Source organism: Kwoniella shandongensis, chromosome 7 (assembly GCF_008629635.2).
Source record: "Kwoniella shandongensis chromosome 7, complete sequence".
In the NCBI taxonomy this organism is placed as follows: domain Eukaryota; kingdom Fungi; phylum Basidiomycota; class Tremellomycetes; order Tremellales; family Cryptococcaceae; genus Kwoniella; species Kwoniella shandongensis.
The window spans coordinates 896,278-920,262 of record NC_089293.1 but is presented as its reverse complement, the minus strand read 5'-3'; the positions used below and the strand labels follow the sequence as shown (position 1 = coordinate 920,262).

At 50.6% G+C, this 23,985-nt stretch overlaps 12 protein-coding genes across 12 annotated transcripts; 2 read left to right on the top strand and 10 right to left on the bottom strand.

The window, feature by feature from the left end:
- Positions 1-40: 40 nt before the first annotated feature.
- CI109_104216 (uncharacterized protein) lies at positions 41-722 on the bottom strand (the record flags this gene model as incomplete). The annotated part of the gene is made up of 5 exons (XM_065967441.1): positions 41-116; positions 191-270; positions 321-451; positions 503-591; positions 640-722. 5 exons carry the CDS (start codon positions 720-722, stop codon positions 41-43), a joined length of 459 nt encoding a protein of 152 aa, XP_065823513.1.
- Positions 723-803: 81 nt separating this feature from the next.
- CI109_104215 (uncharacterized protein) lies at positions 804-1,180 on the bottom strand (the record flags this gene model as incomplete). The annotated part of the gene is made up of 3 exons (XM_065967440.1): positions 804-828; positions 888-1,119; positions 1,171-1,180. The coding sequence occupies 3 exons, from the start codon at positions 1,178-1,180 to the stop codon at positions 804-806; spliced, it is 267 nt and encodes an 88-aa protein (XP_065823512.1).
- Positions 1,181-1,388: 208 nt separating this feature from the next.
- Positions 1,389-2,331, bottom strand: CI109_104214 (uncharacterized protein; the record flags this gene model as incomplete). The annotated part of the gene is made up of 3 exons (XM_065967439.1): positions 1,389-1,507; positions 1,596-2,003; positions 2,106-2,331. 3 exons carry the CDS (start codon positions 2,329-2,331, stop codon positions 1,389-1,391), a joined length of 753 nt encoding a protein of 250 aa, XP_065823511.1.
- Positions 2,332-2,482: 151 nt separating this feature from the next.
- On the bottom strand, positions 2,483-4,948 carry CI109_104213 (uncharacterized protein; the record flags this gene model as incomplete). The annotated part of the gene is made up of 1 exon (XM_065967438.1): positions 2,483-4,948. One exon carries the CDS (start codon positions 4,946-4,948, stop codon positions 2,483-2,485), a length of 2,466 nt encoding a protein of 821 aa, XP_065823510.1.
- Positions 4,949-5,485: 537 nt separating this feature from the next.
- Positions 5,486-6,407, top strand: CI109_104212 (40S ribosomal protein eS7; the record flags this gene model as incomplete). Its single annotated transcript, XM_032004046.1, has 4 exons — positions 5,486-5,727; positions 5,946-6,179; positions 6,235-6,330; positions 6,383-6,407. The coding sequence occupies 4 exons, from the start codon at positions 5,486-5,488 to the stop codon at positions 6,405-6,407; spliced, it is 597 nt and encodes a 198-aa protein (XP_031861648.1).
- Positions 6,408-6,586: 179 nt separating this feature from the next.
- CI109_104211 (uncharacterized protein) lies at positions 6,587-7,738 on the top strand (the record flags this gene model as incomplete). Its single annotated transcript, XM_065967437.1, has 5 exons — positions 6,587-6,671; positions 6,868-7,164; positions 7,235-7,370; positions 7,425-7,504; positions 7,557-7,738. 5 exons carry the CDS (start codon positions 6,587-6,589, stop codon positions 7,736-7,738), a joined length of 780 nt encoding a protein of 259 aa, XP_065823509.1.
- A 1,156-nt stretch (positions 7,739-8,894) lies between these two features.
- Positions 8,895-10,390, bottom strand: CI109_104210 (uncharacterized protein; the record flags this gene model as incomplete). The annotated part of the gene is made up of 8 exons (XM_065967436.1): positions 8,895-8,975; positions 9,033-9,070; positions 9,129-9,334; positions 9,474-9,561; positions 9,613-9,738; positions 9,802-9,834; positions 9,882-10,032; positions 10,091-10,390. The coding sequence occupies 8 exons, from the start codon at positions 10,388-10,390 to the stop codon at positions 8,895-8,897; spliced, it is 1,023 nt and encodes a 340-aa protein (XP_065823508.1).
- Positions 10,391-10,733: 343 nt separating this feature from the next.
- CI109_104209 (60S ribosomal protein eL19) lies at positions 10,734-11,689 on the bottom strand (the record flags this gene model as incomplete). The annotated part of the gene is made up of 4 exons (XM_032004049.1): positions 10,734-10,965; positions 11,029-11,235; positions 11,296-11,380; positions 11,626-11,689. 4 exons carry the CDS (start codon positions 11,687-11,689, stop codon positions 10,734-10,736), a joined length of 588 nt encoding a protein of 195 aa, XP_031861651.1.
- Positions 11,690-12,351: 662 nt separating this feature from the next.
- On the bottom strand, positions 12,352-14,328 carry CI109_104208 (uncharacterized protein; the record flags this gene model as incomplete). Its single annotated transcript, XM_065967435.1, has 8 exons — positions 12,352-12,369; positions 12,437-12,611; positions 12,664-12,759; positions 12,807-12,832; positions 12,879-12,965; positions 13,019-13,339; positions 13,467-13,518; positions 13,577-14,328. 8 exons carry the CDS (start codon positions 14,326-14,328, stop codon positions 12,352-12,354), a joined length of 1,527 nt encoding a protein of 508 aa, XP_065823507.1.
- A 285-nt stretch (positions 14,329-14,613) lies between these two features.
- CI109_104207 (uncharacterized protein) lies at positions 14,614-17,434 on the bottom strand (the record flags this gene model as incomplete). The annotated part of the gene is made up of 8 exons (XM_032004051.1): positions 14,614-14,684; positions 14,751-14,840; positions 14,894-15,700; positions 15,750-16,013; positions 16,062-16,144; positions 16,199-16,457; positions 16,516-16,655; positions 16,740-17,434. 8 exons carry the CDS (start codon positions 17,432-17,434, stop codon positions 14,614-14,616), a joined length of 2,409 nt encoding a protein of 802 aa, XP_031861653.1.
- A 691-nt stretch (positions 17,435-18,125) lies between these two features.
- CI109_104206 (uncharacterized protein) lies at positions 18,126-21,474 on the bottom strand (the record flags this gene model as incomplete). The annotated part of the gene is made up of 15 exons (XM_065967434.1): positions 18,126-18,266; positions 18,330-18,402; positions 18,461-18,618; positions 18,670-18,727; positions 18,777-19,008; positions 19,055-19,178; positions 19,230-19,627; positions 19,743-20,300; positions 20,350-20,423; positions 20,471-20,553; positions 20,605-20,747; positions 20,799-21,025; positions 21,077-21,167; positions 21,215-21,400; positions 21,450-21,474. 15 exons carry the CDS (start codon positions 21,472-21,474, stop codon positions 18,126-18,128), a joined length of 2,571 nt encoding a protein of 856 aa, XP_065823506.1.
- A 25-nt stretch (positions 21,475-21,499) lies between these two features.
- Positions 21,500-23,874, bottom strand: CI109_104205 (uncharacterized protein; the record flags this gene model as incomplete). Its single annotated transcript, XM_065967433.1, has 8 exons — positions 21,500-21,637; positions 21,686-22,003; positions 22,054-22,338; positions 22,400-22,687; positions 22,735-23,117; positions 23,175-23,427; positions 23,477-23,644; positions 23,695-23,874. 8 exons carry the CDS (start codon positions 23,872-23,874, stop codon positions 21,500-21,502), a joined length of 2,013 nt encoding a protein of 670 aa, XP_065823505.1.
- Between the last annotated feature and the right edge of the window lie 111 nt (positions 23,875-23,985).

The window sequence follows — 23,985 nt, the reverse complement described above, 5'->3', positions numbered from 1 at the left end:
TACATGTGGTAAGAAAACAGTACAATAGCATGTATACAGATCAACATTTGACCTTGGTGAAGTAGTCTGCCAAACGCTGATACACGTCTTCGTACTGCTTGAGGTTCTCGGGATCGCTGAGATCCGCTCTCGCTGCTGCCCACCCATGATGACTATGCATTAGCGAGTGTCGTTCGACAGTATCACTTACACAGTGTCATACAAGTAGAAATCAGACTGCTTTGCGAATGGTTTCACGTCGATTGCGGAATTGATCTTTTCAACGACATCCTTGTCCTCGTCCTGGATATCAGCTTTGCTCATGATAGCGTCACACTCACTGCACTCGGATAGAATCCCAATGGCACGGAGAGCTTCTCTCCATCCTCCGCGGCGATCATAGCGGGATGGACGATGGCTCCGCAGCAGAACGGAGATCCCGAAGCAAGAGAGAGAAGAGTGAGTTTGCCGCCTAAGTAAGGTCAGCGCTGCCAGCTATAGCAACACTCACCCCAGCAGTAACCCAGAATAGAAACCTTGTCAAAGCCGTTATCCTTCTTCAATCCTTTTGCAAACTCGATGACCTCGGGGAGGCGGTCGTCGAGTTTAGCACTACCTTTGCAGCGTCAGTCAGACTTTGAGGTGGATAAGATTACTCACGTTCCAGCGAAGAACTTCTGGAGCTCTTCCTTCTCTCCGTCCTTGTCTTTGGGGAAAGGCTTCCCACGGAAGACGTCCGGCATCAAGATTTTGGTAGGAGAGGTGAGCAAGAGGTGAGAAGCGAGGAGGTCCGAGCCCTTTCTATCAGCCCTGTTCTTTCCATTTTAGCTCACTCGGATGGTAGTATCCCTGTTGGAAACCAGTAAGCCATGCCCTTGCTTGAGGATGAACCAACGCAGACTACTCACCAGAACCCGAAGATGTCGTATATCACCACCAAAGCGCGCTTTGCGTCTTCTGGACCAGTCTTTCTATCAGCAGGAGCACTCGATGAAGCTTGACATACCACGTAGACCTTGTCATATCCGCCAATGGACTCAAAGCGGCCAGTCTGCTGATAGCCTGAGCTTTCCGACACCGGATGCGGAACCTTTGGCTTGGATGGGTTGGAATTGGATTGCGGTGGGCAGCATTCGGAGTCTGGAAGAGGTCAGTGCTTTTGAGCGTGCATAGCCGATAGATTTGACATACTCTGTGACATGATGTACAAGTGTTTGCTATGATGATGAAGATGGTCGATGGTACAAATGGGAACGTTTATAATGTGATAAGAGGCATATCGCATGCGGGACATGTTGATGTGTATGGGTTTCTGTGCCGGATGAACAAAGTGGAGGTCCAAGTCGCGGACGAATGACGTCTTATTATGGCCACGAGGTCCTCATATAACCTTATATACAACAATGCATTTAAACCCACATCATAAGCTGGTGTCTAGTATAATCTTGACCGGACGCTAAATCGGCCGCAGAACCAAGAGCAGGGTAGAAGGGAACCATGGCGTCAGATGCGCCGAGGATGAGAGTGTCTATAGGTCAGCTTTGTTCACAAATCATAACACTCACTGTACATCCGCCAGTAAACCTCTCGTACTCGTCGCGCTGGGTGATAGAGACCCTGAAGAACGTAAGAAAGAATTGGTCCGGGTCCGATACCAAGTCGCATCGCCTCGATAGAGTCCATGACACCACCAATGACGTGAGGACTTGTCTCGAAGATGTTGGGCCAGACAAGGTTGAGGAGATGGGTGAGAGCTTCTTCGTAACCGAGACCGGCCACACCGACCGCGAGATGCTTAACGATAGCACAAGCGGTTTGTCGGTGAACATGGTCACGATCGGTCAAAGCGTCTTCGAGAAGTCCAACGACGGAGTGAATATAGTCCTTGGACATTTCGCCAACATACTCGAAAACGAAAGCAAGAGCTTTGAGACAACCGTTTCGGACGTTGAGCTCGGGCGTTCGATATTCGTTGAGAATGGCGGGGATACAGGTGAAAGGACCACAGGTTTCGGAAACGATAGCTGTTTGTCAGCCCTGATCTCACACGAGTCACTTACCAATTGCAACGGTACTACAGACACGACTTTGACGTTCTTGGACTTTCAAGTTCGTCAATAACACACTGAGCACATCTTGTGGACCAATAGCTTTGGCGATGTAACCGAAAGAGTTGACAGCTGCTCTTCGGATGGCCTTCTTGTGCGCTTTGAGAAGGTCGAGCAGTTCGAAACAGATTCGCATCCATTCTTTCGCCGGGACGAACTCGGCACCACGATCGGCGATACGACCAATCAAGTTGATAGTTGCTTCCTGCACCTTCTCGTGTCGATTTCGAAGAATAGGTGTCATACGAGGGACTATTTTGTCAACTCTGTTCAGTTATAGTAGTACTCACGTAGATCCTTGACTGGCGGGTTCATCTGGGTCATTCCAACAACGTTTGCGATAGCTCCTTCCGCGGCGATGAGACTGACGTTAGCTATGTTCCAGCGTATGTGACTCACCTTCCCAAAGCATCTGGATACTCTTCTCCGAGTTGTTCGAAGATAACCACACCTAACTTGCTCAACAACATATCCTCTCCACAGCTCTTGATGATCGGAGCGAGTCGAGTAGTCAGATCCGCAGCGAGCATTCGGACCTTGGCCGATTTGTTGGTAAGTCGCCACAAAATCATAGAGACGATTTGAGGGAGGTAGGGCTTGACACGTCCACCAAGCGCATTCACCACCGTAGCGAAACCATCCAGCATGACAGTGTCCTCCAACGTCTGTTCCTGGAAGGCGAAGATGATACCGTCGATAAGGAGGACCTCGAGCCGTTCGTCGATATCCGCGGCACCAACATTGGCGACCACTTTGGTGACCGTTTCCATGACCATCTTTCGGAATGGCTCTGACTCATCTTTGAGATCGTTACAAACACGACTAACAATCTCCGAGACGCCGGCTTTGTTCGCAAGCTCGACCGTTGTATCAACGAGTTGCTTATAGTTTCGCTTGTCCAGAGCCATTCGACGAACCCAGAAGGCTTTGAAGAACTCCGGAAGCACTTCCTCCTTGATGTATGTTGGAGTAACACCTTCGGTGGAAGCACATTGCTTGATAACTTGAAGAACGATCCTTCTCATCTCTTCATCTGACGTTTGGAACTCTCGAATAAGAATAGGCATACACTCTCGGACATAGTATCCGGCGTACTCGGGGTCCATGAGGGGAATAATGTAACCGATAGCCTTGAGGAAGGCCGCCAGAGTCTTACCTCGATGTTGTCGAATACCGAGCCAGAGGGGTTTAAGCACGTTGTCGAAGGACTCGATACCATAAGGGGCGGCAGATTCGGCCAGAGCGGCGAGAGCCAGAGCAGTCATCGTTCTGACCTTCTGCTGCTCGTCCTGCAGACCATCGGCGATAGCGTCGACGAGGTTACGGAGATGGGGCAGAATGGCACAGCCCATCATGATGGCGATCTGTTGGATGATACGGATACCAGTGTGTCGCGCTTGCCAAGACTTTTTAGATCGACAGACGGCTCGAAGGAAAGGAAGAAGAGCAGGGATACCAAGGGCAGATGCGACGACTGAGAATGCACGAGCGGTAGTGTTTCGGACATACTCATCGACGTGGTCGATATCCGGACGCATAGTCGAGATCATGTGAGCGAGACCGGCAGCCTTTGCAAGGTTCGAAATGATCTCTCGTCCTTCGACTCTCGCGTAGTAGTCCTCGTCGATAAGGAGAGGCTCGATAACAACGAGGATTTTGTGGACATAAGGTCGAACCAGATCGTCAAGCTTGTAGAGGATTCGATCGATGACTTTGACGAGGAGATGTCGTTCTTGGTCCTCGAGTGTACGCTCCATGAGCAGGGGAAGAATCTTGTCAAACAAGGGTCCAGCACCGAATTCTCTCGCTCGATCGGTAATTTGACGCAAAGCAGTCTTTCGCACCGGCGGTGTTCCATTCTTAATCTTGAGGAGGAGCCGCATGATCTTCCTCTCCTTGAGCTCCTCCACCGTGTACGCCGCATCGTCCTCTTCACCACCGCCTTCACCAAGGACCTTGGCAAAGTACTGTGTGTCCTCGGGCTTCAAGAATTGAAGTGTTCCAATACCCTCGATCTCAGTCTGCTCGGTCGACCCTTGCATTCCACCCGCCGCAGCACGAGCACGAGCAGCATCGGATTCGTCCTGCATCATGAAACCGGTTTCAGCTGTCGCGGGGACCATCTTGCGGACGGAGGGACCGGGTTTGTAGTCATCGGGAACAGCAACCACGGCGTAACCTTCATCCGCACCGGGAAGCAAACTGTCGAGCTCTTCATCGATCATGCGTCGGTATCGCTTGTCCTCCACCATCATGACACCAGTCGCAGAAGGTGTGGGTGCAACAGCGGATGTCGATGTAGACGCAGCAGGTGTCTGATCCCATCGCGACCGCTTCTTTTCAGGGACCTCTGCTGGTGTTTGGTCCCATCGTGAGCGTCGCTTCGTTGTACCAGGCTCCTCTTTCACTTCATCCACATCCCATCTTCGTTTCTTGACATCTCGGGGTGGTGTGTCCCCTCCTGCAAGATCTCTAGGAGGTGTGTCCTCGGCTGTTGCCCTGGGAGGAGTGTCACCAGCCGCAATCTCTCTCGGTGGCGTCTTGTCATCCACCATCATCTGGTCATCCTGTGCTTTGTCCTTTTCCAACTGTTCCTTGAATCGTCTTACCCTCTCCTCCTCCTTCTGCAAGTTGATCCTCCTCATTCTATCCTCATAACTCTCATCCTCTCCTTCCCCTTGACCTTCTTGTCGGTTGAACCGTCGTAAGTGATAGTCGCTTTGTCTCGCCGCGACCTGTTTTGATCGCGCTTTGTCATCAAAGGCATCTGGAGCATCTTCCTCGTCGGCGAGCTCGGCATGCTCGTCGAGGATCTCCTGGGGCGCCGTGTATGACTGAAGCGCAGGATACGGATCAGACATGGCGGATGGGATTTGACAGTGTTAGGAGAAGACTGATTGGGTGCAAGATGAGCAAGTTGTAAGATGATTCGAGGTTGCCGTGAGACCCTTGGAAGGCCAGGGAATTGATTCCATTAACGGAGTGAGTTTCTATCTCCGAGGTTGCATTTATTCGATCCGCCCCTTTCTGGACCGACAGAACTAGACTGCACGCGCTTGTCGGATTTAAGTAAACGCCGATGAACTAACATATAGAGAGAACCGACGCCACGCTCACTTCAGGTACGGTTCGTTCATCCTCACTGTAGCCTCTTGCCTGGATATGCTGCTCACTGTAGGCAGGCAGTTACCCCCCGCACGTAGTGCTAGTCTCAGTCTCAACCCACAGTTGGGATGCTTGGATGCATGGTTGGATGCTAGGCAGCTTTGGTTGAATTCGACCTTGTGACAACTTTAACACCTCTCTCAACCGTCAAGCATCATCGTGAGTACCCTATTGTATACCTTTCTCTTAGCATTCACTTATCCTTCTATCATCCCTCCCCACCTCACAGCACCATGTCCGCCGCCAACAAAATCCAGCGAACCGCCAACGCTCCCCAGACTGCTCCTTCAGAGATTGAGCAGCAAATCGCTCAAGCTCTCGTCGACCTCGAGCAGAACGTCCCCGAGCTCAAGGCTGAGCTCCGACAACTCCAGTTCTCCGCTGCCAAGGAGGTTGACGTCAAGGGTGGAAAGAAGGCCGTTGTTGTCTTCGTCCCCGTTCCCCAGGTCAAGGCCTTCCACAAGGTCCAGCAGAGGTAAGTGTTTAGGAGGATTGAAACGGAGCGGGGCGAAAAGAGACGACCAAGGTAGACGGAGGGACTTTTTAGGCCCACCTCCCTTGGTCGTCTCAGGTGTGTGAGGGGGAGTTATCGTCTGGATGCTAACGAATTCGCCCTTCACTCCCCCCCTACTTCTTTCACGTCCCGTTGTTATGCCCTTTTTTCTTGTCCCACCTCTCTTTACCCACTCACAGGCTTACCCGAGAGCTCGAGAAGAAGCTCTCCGACAAATACATCGTCTTCCTCTCCCAACGACGAGTCCTCCCCAAACCCGCCCGAAACGCTACCACCGCCAAGAAGCAAAAGCGACCTCGATCCAGAACCCTCACCGCCGTCCACGAGAAGATCCTCGAGGAGCTCGTTTGGCCCAGTGAGATCGTTGGTAAGAGGACCAGGGTTGCCCAGGATGGTGGCAAGTTGATCCGAGTGTGAGTTGAAACTATCTTTATACGCAAATTGGATCAACGTCTGACCCCCTCAAAGCTACCTCGACTCCAAGGACCAAAACAACCTCGAGTACAAGCTCGACACCTTCTCTTCCGTCTACCGAGCTCTTGCCGGTAAGGACGTCCACTTCGAGTGAGTAGAACGATGCCATTTAGTCATTTGTGGTGTGCTGACCGTCCTTTAGGTTCCCCGCTACCGCTGCCGAGTAGATACCCTGACGATTTGGTGGCATGCATGTTTACATAACGTAACTTCCTTTGGGATCGCAATCCTTTGATTCGTGACTGCTTTGAGGTTGGCCTCATTATCGTCTGCTCATATCTGATCAAGCTGTCATCGCTGGAATTGATTCCTGCGACTTTGCAACACCTGTTTCAAGCTAAACAAGATGTCAGGCAAGAAGAAAGATGAGAAGAGGTTCCAGTTCGGCCCGTTCGAACAGATCATTTTCGTATTGCTAGTGATGGGCTTTGGTGAGTATGCGTTGGTAAACGCCGCTGACCTTAGCGTCACACCCGTCGCTCCCATATTCGCCCTTTGCTATTGGTCCGGATGGGACTTTTGCCAGTCTGCCCTTCCTCTCACCTGTGTTTATGATGCTGGTGCTCGTCGCGTATCTGGGATATTACATTCTCTCAAGGCAAGAAGCCGAACGAGATCGTGTAAAAGCCCTTTCGAAAGCGAAATCCTCCTCGTCCTCATCTTCGTCGTCCTCTTCTAGAAGTTCCAGTTCCAGTTCCAAGCCAGACTTTTCCTCTGATGTTCGGGCGGGGGCAATGTCTTCCTCGTCTTCCTCGAAGAGAGTGGGCGATCCAACACCTAAACATGTTTCTGGAGGCAGCAGTAGAGATGATCCATCGAGCACTTCGTTTCGTAAAAACTATTTCCTGACTATGCAAGGACCTGGTCGACCTGCCCTTGTTCCCTTCCAAGATGGGTTGAGACCCAAAGCAGGGGAGGCGGCCGGTACATTGTGGTGGGACAATGTCCCAGACGGTGAGTATGGGAGCTGGTACAGAATCGAACTAATCGTCAGATGCTACCGATATGATGACACCGCCCATCGACAAGGATAAGCTCAAAGCGTCAGTGAAGAATCCCTGGATAAGAGAGATGTTCGAAAAGGACATCCAACTGCTCAAAATTGCTAAACAGTCCAAAGAGGAAGAAGAGTGAGTGCACACAGATCTCTTCATAAAAGTAATCGTCGCTCATGAGCATAATAGACGGTATTCGAAGGTGACCAACATGCTCCAAACAATGCTCGGCTTTCTGCTCTGTGCGGTGGACATGCGCCTGGGCGCAGGTGAGTATTCTCACAACGCACACTGTATCGAACTTTGTTGATCTCCACGCAGTCTCTCTCGTCTTCTTCCTCTGGCGACATTACACCAAGCTCCATGACGACGCCATGTCTAATGAGAAAGACGAAGTCAAACGAATGAAGAAGGACCTCGAAAAGCAGTTGGCAGAGGCTAAGAAATCAGGAATGAGCTCTTCGGAGAGGCAAGGTTTGCAGATGGCGCTGGAAAGACTTTAGATTAGCTGTTCACAGCGAGTCCAATTGCCTAAACTGTCCCAACTTGTACCTCTTAGATACACCACGCTGCCTGTGTCTTTGCGCGTTGGCCAGCGATGATGCATATCATGACCTAACGATGCAGTACCAAAGAACACTGTCGTACGCCTACTGGGTTTCCCGCTTGTTTGTCTGCCTCGTCGAATGGCCTCGAGCAGTAAGTGTATATGGCTAATTCATCATCGTCGAAACGACCTATTTGTCAATTCGCATGGAACAAGAATGACGGCGACCGTATCGCGCTCGACCTGCAGATTTACATTGTGGCGGTCCTGACATTTCAGTCCCAGGCGTAGTTTGAGAGAGACGATCGGTGTTGTTGAAGTTGAACAACGGTGAAGCTGTTCGAAAGTTGCTTTGCTTACTCCTTCGAGAACTGGTTCGTGTAGCAGTCAGTCGCATTGTGACCTCTGGAGGAATATAGGTGTACTCTTGAGTCGCTTTCCTGGGAAGGTTCCGTACGTAGGATCGAGTTTGCTTCAGGTTGAGCTAGCGAAGCTAACGCCGCTGGGTTCAGACGCGCTGACGTGAGTGCTGTCTCTGCCTTGCAGTTTTTCTCTCAGATTTGTGATCGTGAGCTAGCAGAAATATTCTCTCTGCAATATTCTTGGGCGATAGCAATCTTGTCGAAGTTCACGTTGTGACTTTTAGCCTTGAGGAACTTTAGCTATGGGTCGGGCACTAGTCAAATTTCTTGACGACGCCTGTTGTCCTCGATGGAGCGATAGTTCTTCCCGATAACTTATTACAGCTGTTCTGATATCGTAAGAGTACTGTCAATTAATCAAGGAGAGCGTGTAACTCAACACGACTGTCATTGCCTGCACTACGCCACGATAGAAAAAAATTGCTCCACCGAAACGGCGAGGACAAAATATGTGATCATGAGGGGGATCGTTACATCGGTTCTCGTTGTTCATTTGAATCGAAGAAGTCTGATCATAATCAGTTAAGGCTATACTTCATCAGTAGAAATCATATTGTCAGACAGCAGACGAGTATCGCGTAAGTGACCAAAAACTGTCATGCCTAGTTATTATTCTCTGAACGTACAATGACGGCAAATAGTGCTGCTGTGCGGTGGAACTGAAGGTTCATACGCATCAAAATCGTTACATTAAAGGATATCCTTCAGGTTCGTCTGGGCTGATCCTCGCTCGAGAGGTTTGGGTTGATTGGGTCCGGGTTTCCATCCGATCTGCGCGTATGTCAGTTAGTGATGACCGATCAACCCACATGAAGAAGGTGCACTTACCATGAAGATGATCGAAAATGTCGCTGGCACACTTCCGTCTTCGTTTCCATATAGTTCTGAGAGAAGTCAGTTCTTTCCTTATGACATTACACATACCTTTATAGATCGACTCAGCAGCCAACAGTACGTCTCTAGACACAGCGGCTCGCCTTCCTAGAATGGCATTGGTTTCCCCCATATCTCTCAGATCGGCCATAAGTTCCCAGATCGAAGGATAGTTGATAACGATGTCCTCCACGTCAACCGTTGTGAGGGTAAAGCCCGCACGGGTGAGAAGAGAAGGAGCATCGGTTGGACCTGGACTATCAGCTTTGTCACATCATGCAGAACTCACTGATCATAGGAGAGACTCGATTGGCGATACCTCCTCTACGCTCTTGTTCGGCAAGCTGGAGTGATGTCCTAGCTCCGTCAGCGATGTTCGACCTTCACGAAACCCACCTAAGCTCAAATAGCGTGTCTCCACCAAGGACGGCTCCCACGAAAACACCATCCTCCTTCAGCAGATGTCGGACTTGTGTGAGAGCGCCTGGGGATTGGTCAGCTCTAGATCGACGACGTCTTCCCTCGGTATACTTACCAACGATATCTCCAACCCAATGTAGACCTCCAGCATTGACTACTGTCTCCACATTTCCTATCAACGGCTTGATTTCAGGGTGCGCTAAAAGGTTCGAAGCCGAAGCTTGGATTCGAGAGGGTGGTGCTAAGCGTGTTATCAGCGATGCGTGCAATGACACGTTTTAGGATATCAGAAAGGACCACTCACAGACAAAGGAAGAATCATCATCACGATTGAGTGCTTCCTCTGCAACATATTAGCAAGCTTCGATCGAATATGCGACTCACTGCTCGATTCGACTATCCACCACTTCCGTCTCTCGCTTTGCGATGTTTCCGTCGCTGGTATCTCGTCCGCCAAGACTTCTTGTAGTATCTGAGTAAGTTGCCCCGCATGTGCTGATAGTTCCAGTATAGAAGCCGGAGGTACTCGCAAATCCTTTGGGCAGCGTATATGAGCTCTGCGCCATTTCGAATGACAGATTGATGCAACTCACCTCGACCCTTTCCGCCAATCTTTCCGAGATCTCCTCTCTCAGATAGTCAACTACTCGAAGAGGATCTTGCTCCTCACCTTCGCTCGTAGTGGAGCTGTTCTGTTCTCTCAGTCTCAAGATCGCTCGATCTCTTTGTCGATCTTTCGATGGTTCATCGAACACCTCGTAGGGTGATGTCGGAGGAGGGGTGTGTGGTGAAAGGGTAGCGTAAAGACGGACGGCGGGGGCTCTGTATGCATGAGAGGCTAGTCGCGATGGACCCGAAGCCACTCTCAGCGATCGTAATAGAGATTGACGCATAGTGCTTGTTGTGGTTTAGAAGTGTAGCAAGTTCGAAGTGTACAACAAGAATTATGGACATCGACCTGAACACCCTCCACTTTTGCAACGTAACGATCACAACCCGATGCCTCTACCCGGATCCGCAAATCTCACAGATCCAGATCCGACTCAAAAGGCATATTTCGTGCTCAAATGTGTAAGAAGACACAGCTCAGAGCGACAACATGTACCGCTTCTCAATGCAGCATGTACAATAAAACCGTGAAACCGCTCCACAATATGCAGCATGTGCCAAGAGCAGCAATGTGTGGTGTAAATGCGAAAGCATCCATGGCTCGTAAAAAGTACACTAACCAACGGTCTACTCCTTGACCTCCTCCTCTCGCTCGACCTCGAGGATACCCTGCCTCTTCTCCGCCAACCTCTGTGCCTTTCGCTCCCGCATGGCCTTGTTCTTGACACGACGGGCCTCTTGCTGCTCGGCGAGGTGCTTGGTCCTGAGCTTCTCGGCCTTGGCCTTGTGGATGTGCTCCATCAAGACTCGCTTGTTCTTGAATCGGTTACCCTTGGCCTCGAGGTAAAGAGTGTGGTACCTGCGAATCGAAGGAAGTGTTAGACATGACCTTATGCCAACGAGTGAGAGTGATGATACTCACAAGTGCTTGTCGATCTTGCCACCCTCTCGGTACTTCCTCAACAACCTCCTCAAAACTCGCATCCTCCTGAGCCATTGGACCTTGGTGGGCATACGGGCCTCGGCGGTACCCTTTCGCTTACCGAAACCGGTGTGTCGACCGGCACGCTTGGCGGCGAGGTTGTCCCTTGTTCGGGCACGAGAGTGGATGACGGTGGGCTTGATGATGCTGTATGATAGAGGAAGATCAGAGACAGTTCCTCGGTCGTTTTCGTGCATTCCCACTCACATGTGACCATCCTTGAGGAGCTTCCTCACACCGCTTCGGGAGTTGGCCTGTCCGATCTCGGCAGCCTCCTGGGGGTCGAGCCAGACTACAGATATATTGAATCAGCATTTGTGTTTCGGCATCGACGTTTTTCTCTGTGCCTTCCCAGCATCCTCGACGACTTCCTCCTCTGCTTCCTAGTGTGTATCTCCTCCTTCACATTCTTATATAATCCACATCCACTAGTCCATACTCCGATCACGACATCCTGCGTCCCATATCCTCCTTGATCCGCCATCGCCCAAAATCCTCTACTCGCTCCAAGTGTTTGATAAGCCATTTTCAACTCACTCTTTCGCTGACCGACACCGGCGACGGAAGCCGCGAGCCTCTTTTGCTGCTTAAGGTTGACCATGTCGGCGGTTGATGACAAACTTGAAGGATAGGGAGAGTGCTAACAACGATATGAAATAGGTATGATTATAGATTGGCGTATGTGAGAGAGCGAGTGTGCATCGAGTGAGCCTGGCTGGTGTGTGCTTGCTTGCACTTGCTTGCAGTGAGGTGAGAGTGTACCATTGGTCAGACAGAGGGGACACTAACGGTACAAGGGGGGAAAATGACAATAACCGGGAACATAATATCCCCGATCCCCTTGGCCGAAGTGGCACATACACGTACTGAAAACAACACTCCTTCACTCCCAATCGGATTTAAATACCATCAGATCTAATCTCCGACAGATACGGGTACATGTAATCAAGCAGTCCATACATGCACTCTGTTACCGGTCCGTCCATTTACCAAGCTCGCTTACAGTAAACTATTCGTCGCGTTTGTGTTCTGGTAGCCTATCCATTGCCGAGACCACATGCATGTGAAACGTCCAGTAGACGGAAGCACAGATCCACGATATGAGATGTCCCTTTTGCGTATCTTACACATCTTCGACCCGTTATCTGCTCGTAGTGAACGGAAACATTGCCGTCCTGAATGCATGCCCCACCTGGTTTACAATATACAACATCCTTCCATAATGTATCACTCGAGCTGAGGCGCTAATTTCCAGCACCATTGTTATCCTTTGCCTTTCCACTGTCAGAATGCCGTGCGATCAGCCAAAAGTTTGTATACTCAGTCCAGTCGAATCGATCTAACTCACAATGCCGGTCAGCCCATGATATGCAACCTTGATCCCGCCGCTTTGCCAGTCTGACCAACCCAAGCCGAACCGCCAAGGATCTTTATCGCCCAGCTTGGAACCTAGGGACTTGACGTGGGACAGTAACCGTTGGATCGCCTTGCTAGGTGCATGCCACGCTTCTTCTTGCAGGATACTGGATATACACCATCAGACTGGGTCACCCTCATTGTAGTCGAGCCACTCACATGACGTCTCCGATGCGTACGGGTCCTCGAAGAGCCCGAAGATCATCCGGTGTGGCACCATATTGCACCAGTAGGTAACGGAAGACGGCATCAGAGCTGGGAGTCATCAGCATAGATACCCCACAGGTTGATAGCTGGCTCACAAAGGACCTGGACCGGTCAAGTCCAGCTGAAGCACTGTCAGCTTTGCTTCCGAACAAATCATCAAAACTCACGGGACTCAGCTGTCTTGCGACACCGCTTTCTACGAGTTCTGCGATTGTCGCCAAGGTGTCAAGCATGATTGGGTGAAAGGGTTTTGACTGAGGAGACAATCACAATCAGCGAAGCATGACCTCCCACAGAGACTACTTACTACTAAAAGGTTCTGAACCATTTCCAATCCTCTTGGGAAACAACAGTCTGGCCAGCTTCTCCTGAATCTGAACCATGTCCATTGCTTCCACATGCTCCACGTGCGTCCTATAGCGCTATCCCATTCAATAGCGAGAACGATGGATATATCCGGATTGAGGATTGTGGAAGGATCATCTAGTGTTTGGATCGGAGCTCGTCGTGAGAGGTGTGACTCGTGCGATATAGTACTGGTATGATTGTGCTGGGTATCTTCGGTGTCGAGTGTCGCTCTGGGATTGAGACGATCCTTTGGCTGTTGTGAGGTGACTGCTGCTGCTGCCTTTCCAATGAGGGGGATGAGCAGTTCAAGGTCGGGATGCAGTATCGATTGGGCGTCTAATCCCCAGAGATATGGATGTGAGATGGGCTACGATATCAGTCAAGTTGACTTCATGTTGAAAACTCACCATCGTATCCGAGTCTGAATATATGCCTCCCTCCGTGAACATCGACATGTATCTATGGCGAGGTCAATCGGGCGGCACGTCATTGCGGGTGAGGATGCGCTGCGACTCACCTGAACACATCCGCTCGTAGCACACCATGTTCAAGCTTGCCCCAGAAGGATGCCCACTCGCCTTCTCCTACTATGCCTCTGCTAAGCTTCTCAGCAGTCCACTGCGACATCCACTTGTCAAGTCCATTGTCATCCGTGACCGTGACCTCCCATTGACTTCCTTCCCTTGCAGGTCTCAGGAAGTCAACGTTCCGCTGCTTCGATATGCGATCCGCAAGTCTTGGAGATAAGGGTACGGGGAGAAGTTTCTGCCATAATTCGAAACCTTCTTCTACTCCATCGAGACCGAAAGGGTGAGTCGACCACACTTTGGATGGGAATGTATCTGGTCTCGAAGTGGGTGGTAATCGGCGGATCATGTCTTTCAGACTATTTCGTGCTCCTTCGTGAATATCTCTAGGAACATGTTGGAAGTGACTATCGACAAAACGCCGTAATCGGTTCAGATAAGCTGGGAAATCGGCATCAAGATTGATTGATCCGTCCGGCAAATATGTTGGTGATCTCAGCTTTTCTGTCGCTGCTTTACTATCGTAGTGTTTAGCATCGAGCAAGCCTATTCGAACTTGCTCGTAGATATCCACCAGCTCAGATAAGGGAGCATTCGATAGTCGGTCATGTTCTCGAGGTGAAGCGAATGCGGAAGGCGGATGGGTATTTGTGAACGGGAAGGAGAGGTAGAGGACGAGGGTGATGAAGGCGAGAAGGACTTTTGCAGGAGTACCGAATCTTAGATGTCGTGGTAACAACATCCTAGACCATCAGCGTTACAATGCTTGCGAGTGCGAAGTGGTCCATCGATGCCCACGGCCTGATGAACGGGTTGACTGCTGCTCCATCAAATGCAAAAGGGAATGTTGGAACGTTGGAACGTCCATTGGCGCTACTTTCTCAGACGCCAAGCTACCTACTGCCGTGCCTGCGGATAATCAATCCGGAGGGTTTTAGCCGAACCGAACGATAACAACAACAAACTATGAGGAATTATGCATGACAACTATACTTTTGTATCATGTTTCTACAACTGATTCGACGATCTATTGCGGTCCAGCAGCCTGCATAGCGAGTAACTTGATCACTTGCACTTCACCGTCTGCAAGACCTTTCACTAAGATGGAACGATCGTATCAGTCACAAACCCCGGAGATTTTCAAGGGGAATACTTGGGACTTACTGAACCAGGTCCTGTAGAATTGTTCATCCCCACTGACGATCTTGTTGTCCATCGCAGCGAGAGCGTCAGAGATGAATTGACCGGTGAAACCTGTCATTGAAAGTCAGCTTACGGAACCATGGTTGAGGACAAACATCACTCACCAAGACGAGAATTGTCAAACGCTGCGAAAGTCTTGGCGGCCTTCCAACCGTCCGAGTAACCCTTAGCAATTGCCGCTTGTTCGGGAGTATACACGATCGAACTTTCATCATTGTTGTCCCTTCGAACTGCCTTGGAATGTTTTCGAGCGGTAGCACGATGGTGTCGGGCAACGAATCGATGACTGCCAAGTGATGAGGAGAGGAGGAAAGCGCGTTGAGGGAGAGAAGTGAGGGAGAGCGATCGTCGTCGTTTGGCACCTTGGTTTCCAAGCTGCATTCTGGAGGAAGGTACTGTTTCGGTGTTGATGAAAGGTGTAGCGGCGTATGCGGCTTGAGCAACGTCATCGGCTGAAGCTGTGTAAAGGACAGTTGGGGAAGGGGCGGAAGAGGACGAAGCAGAGGTGGTGGTAGTAGGGTCGGTCCAAGTGGAGATCATACCGGAATCAGAGGCGGGGGGGTCTTGAGAAGTAGGAGGAATGAGATCGTACTCGGTCGTCGCAAGAGCTTCGGTGACTTGATCGAACTCAGGATCGCTAGCGCCGATGGCAGCAAGCCAGTCGTCGGTCGTAGGAGGGGTGTATTCGCTACCGTCTGATGGTGAGGAGGTCCCGAAGGATAGGAAAGAGGTGTCGCTATTGCTTCCGTCGTTACCACTGGTAGCGTCGGAAGATTGGGATGAAGGGGATCCACCGTTAATGGCTTGGATAGTAGTGTTAGGGTAAGAGAAGAAGGTGGACGGGAGGGTGTTACCGACGGCGGAAGTGAAACACCAATTGACGTCGGAAGGACAGCCCTCGGTCTTGTAGCCTGTGGCATATCAGCACCTGAAATTGCTACTGCTTGTCAGTCGACTCACTCCAGAAACTGTACCCGGCAGTGGCGTTGGTATAACTTTCCATTTGACCGGTACAGAAAGCCCTTCGGTCAGCCACGGGATCGCTAGATGCCGCGAGCGCTTGTTCTGACAAAGCACAGGAGAATTCGTCAATGACGATATTACGTCGTTCTTCAGCAGCAGCACCGATCATTTGTTGGGATAAGGAACCTTGACCTGGTCGAAGGGACGAGGTGAGCTGGGGTACGGGCGTGTTTTGCGAAGCGGCGTCGCCAAATACGAAGTCTGAGGCATGTTAGCAATAACATGCAAAAATTCGAAGACAATACTGACAAGAGTGATGATCGAGGACGACAAAGTCAGGTCGGGTGGAAACGTAGTCGGCGAATCGGTTCATGTCAAAGGCGTCGTTGATGCTGCAGGGAGATGAGTTAGCTCGTTTCACTGGATAAATGGGAGCGTGGATTCACTAGAAGGGGAATGCAGCAGCTTCCGGCGAAACCTGACGTAAAGTGGTGATGACTTGACTGTAGAACGCTGGAAGACTATCGACATTGCTTGGCTCGTTCAGGATCTGAATACCGACGACGTTGTTGACTTTGACAAGCTGTTGTGTAAGGTAGGTCAGGATGTTGATAGTGAGTTGGATGTTTGTGGGGTTGTTGAACAGGTTCTGTTGACCGTCTGAGACACCGGAATGCCCTTGAGCATTTTGACTTCCCGGTGCACCTGGGAAGGGAACAATCGTTCGTCAGCTTTGGAAACGAGGTGGTGTGGGTGGACTGACCGTGAAGATCGACCAGAACACCAAGTCCGTATTTCGCTGCCCAGTTGATGGATCTGACAACTCGAGGCCAAGAATTGACGTAGGCCGCAGACACTGACTCGAATGCGGTGCCTTGACAATAGACTGGTCCAAGCGACCAACTACAAGCACGAACCCGTGCACGACGTCAGCATGCTCCATCACATATCGCGGGACGATGTCATGGGAAATACGACCCAGCTCACTATCCAATCGGCAATCTGACGGTATTGATACCGATACTTGCAAGATACTGGAAATCACTCTCTGTGATCCATTCATCCCAATGTCTCTCCAGCACCTGCCTCGCATTATCGACGCTTCCCCAACCGTTCGCCACATCAAATTCTGCTTGTTTGTTCCCCGAAGCACATTTGAACAAAGACGGGTTCATCCATTGTTCTTGGACGAACCATGATCCGAGATTGACGGATTGTTGTTGTCGATATCGATAGATGAGAGCTTGGTTCGCGTCGTATTGCGCGAAAGATTCGAGGAGTACAGGTGAAGGAGGAGTGTAAGGTGTCACGGCACAAGCGTCTGCTGCGGAAGCGTAAGAGTCTTGGTTGGATCCGTCGTCTGTGGATGAAGCAGAGGAGAAGGTGGAATTACTGTTGTTGTCGGAAGAAGACGTAGCTGTGGTCGTTGAATTATCATCGCTCATTGTTGCCGCGGTTAGATATGTCGCGTTACCATTCACATTAGCAGCAGCGATCAGACCCGCTCCTCCACCTAACAAGCCATTAAGAGTACCAGTACCACTGCCCGCCGTGGAATTGACGACACTACCTGCCGAATCGAGCAGTCCGCCCGCGACAGATCCGATCAAGGGAACGGGTTTGGCCAAGGAAGAGACGAGACCCAATGTCGAAAGGACTTTTTGAAGATCGATAAGAACCATTTTCGTGCGATTAGAGTGTTGTTTCGAAATGAATGTCTTGATACAGTAAAAAGAATTAAGGGAGACCTGCTCCTCTTTTTAGATGAAGATTTAGAGGTAACGAAGAAGGGTTGAAAGTAACGAACACGTCCAGACGTGTCGAGGACCGAAGGAATTAGAGGAGATGGAGAAGGTGGTGGAGAGACCTGAAGAATGTTCGTTCGGTGAGGGAAAACGTTTCCAACATGACGAGAATAGACCATTCTTATAGCATTCAAGGAGCACCTTGGCCACACATTCCGTTGCAGAATCTGACGTTCACCCAGCGCGATGAAAGACTCGCAGTGGCTTGCCTCACGCGTGAAATCCTTCTGATCCAGACTGTGAAACTGGCGTTTCAAGCTTCTGACCAGCACGTTCCTAGACATCGGTGGCTGACGGTATGCAATCCTACTACAGTGCTTGTACTTCTAGTTCGTATCATGGCATCACCAGAGATCACACCGAATCTGGGCCAAAAGTCGATACGGTCTACTTGGGCGTGGACATCTCGCTGGTCGAACCCAGACTGCCACATTCTATGCTGCCACCAACCGCGTCTGCTACCAATACATGAAACCAAACATGTTATGCTCAAATGCAAAGACATTGAAATGATGAATTGCTATTGTTGAACCCTCGAAGCCCTCACACAAGCTTCTTCCTCTTCCTCTCAGTTTCCCTCCGCTTTCACTTCCGACTTAACTTCCGCTTTAGCTTCGGGCTTGGCCTTCTTTTTAGGTCTTTCCGTGTCCGCTTCGGACTTTCGTTTCGCTTTCGGTTTAGCTTTTGTCGGCGCAGGTGATGTTTCGTTCTATATCACAATATAACAATCAGGTCTCTCCACACGATATGGTTATGAACCTCTTAGACTCACCACCATCTTGCCGTGAATCTCCATGAGTTTGGAGTAATTGACCCCTTGTCTAGGCCAGAAGAAAGATGCAAATCTGTGACCGGCATCAGTTTCTGTTTGGCACATGACCGTTCGCGTCTCATAACACTTACACCCAACAATGTTTCCTCCATTTAGCAGGATCTTGTCCCGCTGCCTGCTTCTCCGCGACGATTTCATCGATACGTGCTCCGATCCCAGCCAAGCACTCTTTGAGAGCTGTGATTTTCTCCTCCCGGCTGAGGTTGTCCGTCCCAGACTTGAGCTTTTTCTATATGGACGTCAGTTCTTGTTATGATCTCCGGGCGGCAGTAGAGCTCACCAAATGCTTCTTGGCAGGACGCAATAGCTCCTTCACTGCGTCCTCATCCATCGATTCGCTGCAATTTCGTCAGCACAATCCCCACTGTCCCATGGAAGGGCACCCACTAGCTTGAATCATTCTCCGAATCTGTATATTCTGGAGTCTTTCTTCGCTTGCCTTTACTGTCCTTGCCATTGCTGGTGACAGACGGACTGGCCTTTGATGATGGACCAGCGACGATCGCAGGGAGGGGTGGATGTTCGAAACCGAAGCCTTCCTTGGCAGGCATACTGGCGATGACAGCTTGCTGCTCTACCAATATTCGTCGATTCTCCTCGTACTCTCGGATTATACCACCTGGGACATGTCAGCTTGGAAAGAAGACGATCTTCAGGCTACTCACATAGGTAGTCACCACGACGAACAAGGTGGATTGGACCAGGGATACCAGGTTTAGGCGCATTGGGATCTTTGGTTGACTTTGGGTCTTCCAAGAAGATCTTGTTCGTCAATTCAAGGCTTGGATCCTGTTGTACAGTACTCAGCAACTAGCATACTGGCGTGTACAGTTCACTTACCTGAGCGATTGCCTCCCAGCTGCCGAACCCATGCCTCCATATACCGAGCAGAAGATGCGCGTCATCCTTGGCTGCCCACTCCACCGTCCAGTTCATCGTTGGCTTCAGACTGTCGTGAGGTATCCTGTAGCTCTCAATATCCTCAATTCGTTTGAAGTGTTCTACCAGAGCCTTGAGCTCATAGTATCTCGCCACAACGGTCTCCGCGTTGATGGCAGGTACTGTCTTGTAGGTGAAAAGAATGGCTTTTTGTCGCAATGAGGAGCTGATCGGTTCACCTCGTTCTTGCAGATCCCGGATATGAGCCTTGTGCGCCGCGACAGCTTCCTCGGCCTGAGTAATGATATCCTCGCAGGTTTGGATGATGACAACCCGGTTCTTGCTCTCGAGTTTGGCCTCTTTGACGATCGGTTCATAGCGTGTTCGAATGTCACCCCACTTTTGAATTCCTCGTATCAAGACACGCAAGTCACGTTCTGACAGTCAGCTCAGCTTATTATCAAGGTCACTCACCCTTCAGCTCAAGAGCTCGTTGAGCGTTGGTCTTCCTAGGAGCGGCAGGTGCCTTACCCTTCTTCTCCGATGGGGATCCGGGCTTGCTGCTTCCATCAGCGTCGTCATAGTCCATGCCCTCGTATGTCCCGGGCGGTCGAGCAGCAGCTCGTTTTCTTGGTCCAGTGGCGACCATCTCCGCCTGCGCAGCAAGCTTCTCCTCTTCTTCCGCCTTGGTTCGCTCATCCGCAGGAATGATGTCGTCCCAGCTGAGATCGTCGGCGTCGGCTTTGACGTCCTGAATGGCAGCGAATTGGGAAAGGAAACCTTCTCCACCAAGAGAAGTACCACCAGGTTGAGCTGCAGATTCCGTGTCGAAGGCATCGGCCTTGGTGAGGATATCGTCGAGATCCATTTCGTCCAGCTTCTTGTTCTGTGCAGAGTCGTCGGTCTTGTACATGTTCTGGGCACCGAACTTGAGGATCGCTGAGAGCTCTTCACGGGAGAAATCGCCATTCTTTTCCTTTGGTGTAGCTGTGCCATTGATATGCGCACCGGTAGTATCCATTTGGTTGATGACTAGTGGTCTATCAGTACTGTTTTGAGATTCTGTTCTCTGTTCACTCACTGGCATACTCCAGGATCATCTTTCTCTTCGCTCTCTCCAGAATATCCTCTTCAATCGTCCCCTTGGTCACGAATCTGATCATCGGATCAGTGACGATCTCATGAGAAGGCATCTTACTTACCGGTAGATGCTGACATGTCGCTGTTGACCAATACGATGGGCTCGAGCCATAGCTTGCAGATCATTTTGAGGGTTGTAGTCGGACTGCGACCAGCGTCAGTCTCGCACGAATGTATACTTGCGCACTCAACTCACGTCAAAGATGATCACAGTGTCTGCAGTCTCGAGGTTGATACCCAAACCACCAGCACGAGTGGATAGCAAGAAAGCAAAGTCGGGCGATCCTGGCGCGTTGAAATGTTCGATTGATTTCTTTCGAACGTCGGAGGGTACAGTACCTGCAGGATTCATTTAGCGTCTGCAAAGCTGCTCCGCAGATAGAAACTCACCATCTAATCTCTGGAAGACATAACCCCTTGCGCTCATGTAATCTGACATGATGTCCAGGAGTCTGACCATTTGTGAGAAGATGAGGACTCGGTGGCCGTCCGCTTTCAGCCTAGCAAGCAATTTGTCGAGAAGAACCATCTTTCCAGAGTTCATCACCAGACCACGTAGAACCTCGTGAAGGGGTTTGTTTCGATCTTCAGCTCCGTCGAACAAGTACGGGTGATTGCTGAGGGTCTTGTGAGCACTTTGCGTGGCAGTCATTTGGAACCAAACTTACGATGCTTTCTTCAGCTCCATTGCGACGTTCATCAAGCTGACCTGTTGCGTCCCACCCTTGCTTAGAACAGCAAAGTTCTTGGTAAGGATGTCTGGAATCGTGTCAGCTAACAACTCCGTTCGCAGTGGTAAGACTGACTTTTATAGTAGTGCGTTTGCATGGCCGACATTTCCACACGAAGAATCTTTTCCGTCTTGGATGGAAGTTCTTTGATGACGTCCTTCTTCAGTCTTCTCAGCATGAGTGTTCCGAGCTTCTCGTGCAGCTCTTTGATCTTGACCTCCTGGTCGGCGTCGTTCAGATCAAAGTCGTTTGCGAGTTGGACTGTGAAGGGTCAGCTGGGATCACGGTATTACGAATCACCATAACTCACATTTCTCCGGCATAAGGAAGTGCATGAGAGCAAGAAGTTCTGGTAATCCGTCAGCGCGTCACGCTGACAAATGACCTACCCTTGACATTGTTCTGTAGGGGTGTTCCAGTGATAAGCAACCTCGAAGCGGTCCAGAAGCTCTTCAAAGCTTCATACAATTGAGACTCGTGATTCTTCAGTCGATGTGCCTGGAACCATGGATCAGCGCCGGCTTACGGAACCTCAGTGGTGCTCACCTCGTCAACGGCCAGTGACTGCCATTTTATTTGCTGCAGGTCTTGCCTATCTTTCAGAATGAACTCGTATGTCGTTAACAAAACATTGAATTTGAGGTTCTTCAGCGGTCCAAACTCGAACTGTCTGATGACCTCTCGAGACCTAGCAGAGCCCATGTAGCAGATAACATTGAGGTCCGGTGCCCATACTCGGAACTGCATTTGCCATGCGGAGATAGTCGACAGCGGCACTACAACGAGGAATGGACCATATTGCCGTTGCGCGTGGAAGAGGTAGGAAAGGAAGGAGACCGATTGAACGGTCTTACCCAGGCCCATCTGTTTGGGGCGTCAGCATAGACTGTCGGTTGGTCTATGAAGCCACTCACTTCGTCTGCCAGGATACCGTTTTCTCCCTTCGTCCAGAGGTATGCAAGCCAATTGAGCCCTGTAAGCTGGAACGGCTTGAGGGCACCACCGCATTTGAGGTAGTCCGGATCCTCGTTGATTTTCTGGTACGTCGGTCGGTTGTTGATACCATAGTTGATTGATTGTCCAGGAACGGTGGACCGAGCCGAACGAGCGTGGAAGTCTTCGATGGCGGCTTGGGAACCTTGACACTCTTTCATCTCCTCGTAGCTCTCCCATGTACAGTCAGAGTATTGGAGATCTATCTGTTAGCTATGGTCACAGTAGCGAGCACTCACTTGTCCATTTGCAGAAAAATAAGGTCACTCTGCCCTCTTCTCTTCGCTCTTCCTTCTCATCTAGCACCCTCTCTATAACCTTGTAGCTTTCTTGTAAATCTCGTATCCTCTCTTTATCTATCTCGTACTGCTCTAAATCCTCGGACGTCGGCTTCCACGGCGCATCCGGTGCAGGGTGATGATACTGCTGATCCAGGGTCCAAATCTTGGTGATATAATTATCCACCTTTTTGAAGCCTTTGTAGGTTTTGAGGAAGGCATATGTTTCGTCGGTGTTGTGAATATGAGAGTAGTTCTTCCATTTAATGTGGAAGCGCTGCGGAGGATGAGCATCAACTGTTAAGTACATGAGAAAGGACTTACCAAATTCTCCTGGGGAATGTCCTTAGGATCGTCCTTGTGTGCTTCGTCTCGAGAGTGATATAAGACCTGGTCGATCTCATCTGCAGCTTCGCCTGAACAGTCAGCTCCGCCGTTTGAGACTAGTGGCTCACCTTCTCCACCATCCCCAGTAGCATAGTACGCAGCTGCTTCTTCTTCCTCGCTCTCGAGCCCATAATCCACATCGGCCTCATTATACGTCACCACTTTCTTAGCTGCGCCTCGGCGCCAAGCTCCATCGGACTCAGAGTATGGAGTATCGGGAGTCGCTCGGCCTGTCGTTCCATTACCCTTCGAGAAGAACTTTTTCTTGTGTGACTTCGACCCGTAGTCCTCATCGGAAGACACTGATTCCACACGACGAGCTGGGAAATGGCCAGCAGCTATGACGGTCAGCGACGTAACCCTGGAAATCCACGTACGTTTCTTCTTCTTCATGCCTTGCCCACTTTCCCGACGTTCCTTCTCCACCTTTATCTTCGGCTTCTTGGGCGCTTTCTTCTTCGATCCGAAATTGGGGTCATCATAGTCTTCGTCATCATCACTTTCGTCCATTCCGTCATCTTCGTCTTCTCCATCGTCATCGTACTCGAACCCCTCCTCCTCGTCTGCGTCTGCTTCGGACACCTCATCTTCGCCCTCCGAGTCGTCTGCAGGAGCAGGAGCGGTGACCGTCTACTTGTGCCGTCAGCTATACCAACGTGTACAGTGTAGCAGGACTCACATGTGATCCGTTCCGTGGCGTTTGTTCCATGTCAATATCGCTACCTTCGGCATCCTCGTCCGATTCTGGATCTGGAGTCAGATCGTCTGATGGCGTATGTGAAGGTTGAGCCGTTTGTGGAGGCGCATGCAAAGTGATCTTCGGACCAGACGAAAGCGGTTTGGATGACTGCATGCTATAAGCCAGGGAAGGGTGATTGTCGAAAATGTGACACTCACCACGCTGGCCACATCTGACACCGTTCCATTCCCATTGGTTAACCCATTGGTTGACCCATTCAGCGGCTCTCCAGAACTCTCAGATGAAACGAGCATGGACGAAGGCAGATGTTGCTGGGCAATCGGCGGGGCGAAAGACGTGGAGGCCTCAGAAGGATGCGAAGTCACCGAGGGTTCCATGGCGAAGGTGGTAAGAAGCTAAGGCGAGATCAATTCAAGGTGGGGAGGGCACAAGTCAGCCAGTGGTCTAGGATATGCGATCGCCAAGAAAACCCCTCCGCTCTGCGGTAG